The sequence below is a fragment of the Coffea arabica genome, chromosome 5e, assembly GCF_036785885.1.
Source record: "Coffea arabica cultivar ET-39 chromosome 5e, Coffea Arabica ET-39 HiFi, whole genome shotgun sequence".
In the NCBI taxonomy this organism is placed as follows: Eukaryota; Viridiplantae; Streptophyta; class Magnoliopsida; order Gentianales; family Rubiaceae; genus Coffea; species Coffea arabica.
Window position 1 is genome coordinate 49,598,409 of NC_092318.1, and position 8,390 is coordinate 49,606,798.

The following is an 8,390-nucleotide window of genomic DNA, read 5'->3' on the forward strand; positions in this document are numbered from 1 at the left end:
ATTGTCTTATCCTCTTCATCCTCCACTGCGTCCTTTAAAAAAAATGCCTAAACATTCTTCATCTTCTTCAGTGTAATGTAAAAGTGGTTGCAGGACAACTGCATGAGACAAATTTACTATAACATCTCATGAACTCGAAAGATAATTGGTTGTGAAAGATATCAGAAGAATGTGGTACTTTGGATCTTGATCCCATGGTGTCAAAGGGGTGATTCCAAAACCATCATCTTGAAATTGAGAGATGAAAGGTAAGTGACTGAGAGTCTGTCAATGAAATTATGATATTTTATATATAAAAAAAGTATTAAAAATAGCCTCAATACGTTATTAATCACTTTTTAGTTTTCAATCAAAATGTTAATTCTAGGATACGTGTAGGACTTTAAAGAAATATAAGAGTGGACTATTGCAGGTTAAAATGTTGTATCCTATTGATAGACAAGAATAACCATGAATCTTCTAATTTTGAGTCTTTATGTTAACAGAAGCTATTGTTCATCGGCAACTATATCCGTAGTCAAACAATATTTTGGAATTCTTTTCCAAAAAAAAAAAAATATTTTTTGGAATTAAATTGCTTGCAGAAAGCTATTTTGAAATATTCAACAAGTCTGTTTAATTAAATTGAGCCCATTAATGAACTTGCATCTTGTTTCAACATTCAAGTTTGGCTTACAATTATAAAGAATTAGCTCTCGATAAGTCGCATTCGCTTTAAAGAAAGTCCTTGTCAAAGTGGGCTTCCAACTCTAATTATCAAAATTAATTCTAGCCTCCAAAATTCTCATATCCAGCATATTATTTTTCTTTTCCAGGTAACATATATATAATTGAGTACTGATACAGTTGAATAGTTGGAGGGCGAAGAAACGATTATGGGCCTCACCATTATATATGTCCTTAGATTCCAGAATATCAATGCTGATGCTATAAATAGTCTCATAATATGATCTGGATTCAGTCCAAAATTTGTGGTCTCATTTAATTTGCATCACCCACTGTGCTGTTCAAAATCAGTGTTCAGAGTTCAGAGTCCATGAACACGTATTCTTGCGTGGAAACTAGCATGGTGCAAATCTTTTATTGTTTATTCACTTGTCATAATAGTTCTGATCATACAACATAGCCAACAATTACACAGAAATTTGTGAATCAACCAAGACAAGGAGCAAAGTTCAAGTTAACGGTGCAAGTTTCAATAAAAAAAAGCTAAGGATTAGGTTGCTTTTTACCAAGTTAAATGATTTCTGTTAAGTTCGAAAGGTCAGCTTGTAAAGGCTATAAACCACGATGTAGGACCAATTGTTACAAACTGCACTCCCCAAGCTCACAAGGGTTTATGTAATGAGCAGAAGACTCCTTCCCAGTTCCCACAAAGAGTATCATTTCTTGATGCCAGAACTTGTCACGCTAGCTCTTTAAGGTATTCTAATGTTTGATTTGAAAGAATTGACGCCACAAAGTTGCCTCTGAATTAAAGGCACGTTAAATAGTGGATGCTTTGGGTACTTTGTATTGTAGACATCAACTTTCAACCACTATATGATCTTTGACCTCATTTTCTTGGAGGAAACAATATTCTGAAAATTACTTTAAGAAAGAATGACACTTTATATGCATAAAGTCCATCATTTACATCTTTAAATCATCAACAATTTGGTAACAATCCAATCACACAAATGCTTTGGAACAAATCACAGTATATTAATAACCACCAAATTATTTGCCAGGGACAAAGTTTGTTGCATATGCCCAGGCATTGTTGTTCACTGGATCAGCAAGGTGATCAGCTAGGTTCTCCAAAGGTCCTTTTCCAGTTACAATAGCTTGAACAAAGAAACCAAACATGGAAAACATAGCCAACCTACCATTCTTGATTTCCTTGGCTTTAAGCTCAGCAAAAGCCTCAGGATCATCTGCCAATCCAAGAGGATCAAAGCTCCCTCCAGGATAAATAGGATGAGTCACCTCCCCAAGCGGTCCACCGGCAATTCTGTAGCCCTCCGCAGCCCCCATTAAGACGACTTGTGAAGCCCAGATGGCTAAAATACTCTGTGCATGAATTAAGCTTGGGTTACCTAAATAATCAAGCCCACCTTCACTGAAAATTTGTGAACCAGCTTTGAACCAAACTGCTTCTCCAAACTTGACACCATTTCTTGATAAAAGCTCAGGAAAAACACAACCAAGTGCTCCAAGCATAGCCCATCTTGAATGAATAACTTCTAACTCACGGTTCTTGGCAAATGTCTCGGGATCAGCTGAGAGGCCGGCTGTATCCCACCCGTAATCACCAGGGAATTCTCCGGTAAGGTAAGACGGCGGTGAGCCGGATAAGGGGCCTAAGTATAGAACTCTGTCTGGACCATACCACGGACTCCCTGATGATGGTTTTGGTTTTGCTACAGTTTTTCTCATGGTAACTCTTCCTTCACCAAGTCGCTCTGATGTTGATGGGGCGATTTTTACGGCTTTTCCTGCGAATGAAGGTGATGAAAGAGCCATTGTTGAGGCAGCCATGGTTGTTTTGAGGAAATGGTTTTGATCAGCGGTTGAATGTGGAAGAAACTATTATAATTTGTTGATGAGGACTTTCTTGAATGGAATATGATTTTATAGGTGTTGGAGAAGTGAAAAAGGTCGAAGGTCCTCATCCAATGCTATCTTTATCTTTTTTCCCATTGGTGAGAATAGGCTTTGGGATTTTCTTGTGTAGTCTTCTTCTCTCTTTTAGGCTTCAAACAATCTGTTATGATATACTACTAGATTTATTTACACTTTTTCCTTTTCTTGAAATTTTCAAGGATATTAGTTGCATTTATTCCAGCCAATAAAACTAGTCCACGTACTGAGTTGAGATGAAAGTATGGCTTTTTTTTTGGTTTTTTCCTCTTTTGAAGGATATTGTGAATACCCCATTGGATTATTTGTGTATATTGATTCAACTTGGTTGAGACATACACATGTTTTTTATCACATAGGGAAAAAAAAAGAGATGTGGGTATAAACCTCATCCCTCTAGCCGAAAATCGAAAACACAACAATAGCAAATTTATACATTTGCCACTACTACTTGCATTCATCTATTATCGAGAACTCAATGTAGAAAAGAAATGTACTATACACAATATGGCATTGAAAGTGATGCATTGAAAACAAAGGAGGAGGGTGCATTTAGATATTCGTTAGATATACCTTATCTTTTTATGATTTTACAGAACCCTTTGAATCAAGTTATCTGTTTGGGAAAAGGTAGATTATGGATCATCAAAAATCCAGAAAACATTAATGGTAGAGATGTACCGCATATAAATTGTCAAACTTAACTATTAGAAAAATTTCTTGCTTCAAATTGAGCCTGATGCAACTTTTACAGCTTCTCATAAGCTAAAGATAATTGGGTTTAGTTAAGGGATGGCCCTGAAGGTATTCGTTAAGACAGGGCTCGTGTGTTAATTTTGTTTTTTTTTTTAAGCGAAACTAATTTAAAAAAGTATCTAATTCCAAAAGGATTTTGGAGAGTAATTTGACAGTATCCACAATAAAGAAACAAATGTTTCCAAACTTTTAAGGCATTGCTTAGTTTAAATGCATGGAGAAAGATGGAAATGTGACCAGTGTCCAGGGTTTGCATTATCAACTTGCTTAATTACTTAAATAACTGGCGAATTTTAGTTCAGTTCTCATAGGAGTATCGCAGTCCAACAATGGCTAGATCAAGAGCTTTGAGCACGCTGAATAAAATGCAGAAATAGATGACCTCTCGGCCTTTGGAAGAAAGATGCAGCAACTAATAGTGGATCAATTATCAGCGTATCATTCGGCAAAAGTAGGTGACCGATCTTGTATTAATACTGGATTCTTGAAGCCTGAATCTAATCTATCTACTTTAGCAGAACATCAAGTTACCAGAACCTTTTTGTAGTACAACCAGAAGTGCAGTTAAAACAACAATAATATCCAAAAGTAGTCCGACTATCAAAGCTACAAAGAGTCATCTCCCCATTCACTTGGCAGTGAGGATTTGAATATCTGTTGAAGTACTGATCTTTTTGTTTGATCAAGTTCCATAACATATCTGCGGTGAGCACCAAGTTTCAACGCCTTGTGCCCTTCCGTAGCAGCTCTTTTCCTCAAAGAGGAGAGCACGCCTTCTCCCGGAGAATCGGTGCTGCTTTCTCGTGCCTCATTTTCACATTTTTGTCCATCTGTTCTTGAACCAAGGGTAATCCCATTTGCTGAGTTTACAGGAGATTTTCTATTTCCTTGTGTCTCGTCCTTGGCCGTACCTGGGGTGTCCTTGCTACCACTGTTACTGCTGTTCCCCCACCATTTATATGAAACAGTTGACAAGCCGTGTGAGGGAAATCCATATTTAAACTCATCTTCATTGGTTGAAGTTCCTCTTGTCAAGTTTAACCCAGTCAACTTTGGCGGACTCCCGATTTGGGGGTTCTTGTTTCCTTGGAGCTGCATGACAGATGGTGCTTTTGAAACTTCTGCCACAGAGCTAGTTGTTTTATTTTGAAGCTGAGTGCCCGTGCCCCTAATAGAGGGTAAAATGAAAGAAGTAGAGAGTGTGAAGGACTGATGGTCACAGCATGAAAAAGGGAAAAACAATGAAACAAGAAAACACTATCAAACTCCATGGAGAGTAAAAAGTTCGATATTTAGTGTTCATGGAGATGGAGATAGGAAGAAGGGGCAATGCAGAATAATGAAGGCAGCCTTTCTCATAAATTTGTCCAAAGCCAGCCAAATAACTTGGATAATAGCCACAAAGAGTATTAGAGAGCAATCAACAGAAGCAGAACTTTCAAAGGGAAAAAGAAAGATAAAAGCACACCAAGAAGGTTAAAGAAAGATCAGAAAAAAGTAGAAAGGCAGTGACAGAACTTATGAAGTACAAAATCCAGTTCCCTATGGTTCAGAAAAAGCTAAAAGCTAGCCAAATACTGAATACATAAACCTGAAGTCTAACTAAAGCTGATTCTAAGGTGCTCAACAATCCAAAAGAGTCTCCCTTAAGTACTTTGTCACCAAATTTCTGAGCCAATAGAATAATAAAACACCCTTACATCTCATTAAGAAACCATCCTCAATCTCCAAGACAAATCAAACTTCAAACTAAGACATAAATTTCATAAGATCATCATATTAGCACCACATAGTCTCAGATCTCAGAAGCATTAGCTCTAACAAACTGAACTAAGTTTTCTGTATCTATCTACTGGAAGCCTATCAACAACACGTGATGCTTCATTTGCCCTAAAAAGCCTGAGACATCAACCCAAAGATAAAGCTAGACCTATTGCATTAGTGCTGACAGCTTCTAAAGTCCAAAAAAACATTAGAAGGCCAGAGATGGACAGAGAGACACTGGTCGTTAAGCTCTTCCTTCAATAGGTTATCTAGACAAGGAAGAAGAAGTGAACACAAAGAAGAAAGCACACAATACAAATCCTTTTTTCATTGGGTTTCCTTGACAACCAGTCCCTGCATGCATGCTGACATCATCTACACAGAGCATTTAGAATACTATTTTCTGTTTCTACCCTGGCTGCTCAAGCTTTTATATGTCACAAAAATCCTCCTAGTCATCCTTGTTTATCATCACTACAGTATGACAACCATCCAATAAAAGGCCAAGCAACAACTGGAGATCAGGTAAGCAGTAAGCAGAAATGAGAGAAGCTCTTATTTACATATCACAGGACACAGTTGCTGCATTCAAGATGAAGTTCACATCATAAATAGCCAGAGCATGGATTATCCACATGAAAGCTATGTTAATCAGTTTAGTACACTTCAGTAGCATTAAAAGAATCTGGTCCAGAAGCTTCAAATTCACTTACGCAAGCAATGACACTGTTGAATTTGCTAAAGCATCACTGCCTTGACCAGCATCTTTCGGCACTTCATTTAGTTGCTTGTTTTTTGCCCTAGCAGCATCCTCCTTAATTTGTTCAATACTCTTCCCAGAAAGGAACTAGTCATCCGCAAAAGAAATATCAGCATATACGAGGTTACTAAAAAAAAATACTACTACAAGAAGGAAAATAAATTCTATATGATTGATTTGGAATTGGAAACAATTGAGCAATACGCAGAGTAGAATGCACAAATTTGTGCTCAGGCCTACTGGTCAGCTGGTGCCTAAGGTGTGTATACTCGTTATAATTTTTTTTAATTCCTCTTGCAGGGCCAGTAGCGCTCTCTATTCTCCTCTGCTTATATGTACCTCACATTACAAAATTAAGTGTACTAAATTCAGAATAATTTCCCTTGAGCTGCATTCTGAAAGAATCCAGGAATATAAATAAGCAATGAGTACATGAATTAAGCAAGTGGTAAAAATTGCATTGGACTAAAAACATTGGTTGTCAAAGTTTTATAAAGCAATAGAAGGGGTGAATCTTCGGTTCCTCTCTAGCATACCCATTGAAAATTTTCACACATAAAGTTTAACTTGGTCTGTGGAATACAAAGTGTAATGTAGAGAAATATAACCAAAATTCCACACACTATAATTTGAGTTATCCTAAAGAATAAGACAGCCATATAGTGATTCTGCATGCTCAAAACAAAATGTAATCCGTCATTATCATGGTGCCAATGCATTTACAGTCACACTGGATCAAAAGGAGAATATCACAGGTTGTGAAGCCTGACCTTCCGATGTGGCCATCTCACTAGACCATTCTCATGGCATATTTTCTTTAAGACACTAGGACAAACACCTGCAAAATAAACACAAAGGATTCAGGATATCGCCCGTCTTGTTCTTCTTCTTCAGCAAGCATGATTTGATCAAATTTGACTTAATTTTTTAGTTTATGTACACATTACACCGCATCCATCCAAATTCGACATGATACCATTTAAGTCTTCCTTAATCAGATTTTAAAAATTTCAGCCCCTCACGGTCATTCCATATTCAATTAACATATGCAAAACTATAAAGATCAACTATGGCTTCACAGCAAACTTCATCAATTTCAGTTATTCAAGTGCTATACAGAAGACCCTAAAAGGCACTGATCAAAGTGCTAAAGATGCACAATGAACTCATCAGTTATCACATGAGACAAATATAAGAACATAAATCATAAACATCTCCCAGCTTGATATACCAAAAATCTTATTAAAGCAGTACAAAAGACCTGTATATTCTAAATCCTAAAATGTGATTAGCAATTTCTGTAGCATTATACCTCAATTTCACAACATCCCAATTGAAAGGGAAGCTTCATTTTTCTGGAAAAATCAATCCAAGCCCTCTTCAAAGTTGAACTCCAGACAAGTATCCAATCCTAAAGTTCTCGTTTTTATCTTTATTTTCTGGGCTACCTTTTCTTTTTCTTTTCATTGTTTTTGGGTTTTTCATTAATCAGCTGATTCTGCAGCAAAAAGGGACCATTTTGCGGGAAATTTGGTACAATATGAAAATTTTAAACAATGATTTTTGTACACCAAATGGAGCTGGCAATATTTAAACAAAAAAAAAAAAGGCAAGACAGATATCGAAAAAAATGTAGGAGGAGAGCGTACCAAGAGTGTCAGCAGCATCGGAGAGGGGCAAAGAGAAGAACTTGGAGACTTGATCGAACGTCAGAGACTTAGTATTCGGAAGTGGAGCAGCTTTTGGGTTTGGATTTGGGTTCGGGTATGGGTTGAGGGTCGGGTTTGGAGGTCGGCTTTGCAGTGCACTCATTATTGAATTTTTTGTGTCTCGGATTTTCTGCGGCAGTCTTTTCTCCTAAGAAGTACAGGTGATTTTATAACTGGGGTAACTTTGGCCGTTAAAACGTGCTCAACAACTGACGACTTGGGCGAATAGTCGTAAGCCCCAAAACTTGTTTTGATGGAGTATATTATTTGAAATAATTATTGCAGTATTTTTTATGATTTGATATATGTAATATAAAAAAATAAATTAAAAAATATGTTTATAATATAAATAAAATATTATTTGACAAAATTGAGTTATCCAACTCAAGTCAATACTCTTATGGAGTCGAATTCGAACATAGCTATTTTTACGTACTAGTCGAGCATAAGTGCTCTTTTGTAAGCACCGATTTCAAGTTCCAGTGTTTTAGTACAATACTATTCGAACTCGACTCACTTTTATTCTTGAAACAACTAAATGTGTTTTTTTTTTCAAATATGGATTTGATCCCAGATTTCAAATATTTATCCCAACTTTTATTTTCTCACCACATGTGAATACCAATACATGATCACAAGGTATTATACTGTCATACACGTAATAATTACTAATAATAAGCCAACTAGGATGAAGGATTCAGAGATGATCCATGTGTAGTATATCAATTAGGAGAACAAACTTATAAAATTTTTATACATCAACTTGGAATACTAATTCA

General features: G+C 36.5%; 2 protein-coding genes across 2 annotated transcripts; both read right to left on the reverse strand.

The window, feature by feature from the left end:
* Window positions 1–1,683: 1,683 nt before the first annotated feature.
* On the reverse strand, window positions 1,684–2,633 carry LOC113690839 (chlorophyll a-b binding protein 2, chloroplastic). Its single transcript, XM_027208914.2, has one exon. The coding sequence runs from the start codon at window positions 2,518–2,520 to the stop codon at window positions 1,720–1,722; it is 801 nt and encodes a 266-aa protein (XP_027064715.1). The 5' UTR covers window positions 2,521–2,633; the 3' UTR covers window positions 1,684–1,719.
* Window positions 2,634–3,782: 1,149 nt separating this feature from the next.
* LOC113689898 (uncharacterized) lies at window positions 3,783–7,749 on the reverse strand. The gene is made up of 4 exons (XM_027207701.2): window positions 7,552–7,749; window positions 6,673–6,740; window positions 5,856–5,989; window positions 3,783–4,546 (listed from the first exon to the last, which is right to left on the reverse strand). Exons 1-4 carry the CDS (start codon window positions 7,712–7,714, stop codon window positions 3,985–3,987), a joined length of 927 nt encoding a protein of 308 aa, XP_027063502.2. The 5' UTR covers window positions 7,715–7,749; the 3' UTR covers window positions 3,783–3,984.
* Between the last annotated feature and the right edge of the window lie 641 nt (window positions 7,750–8,390).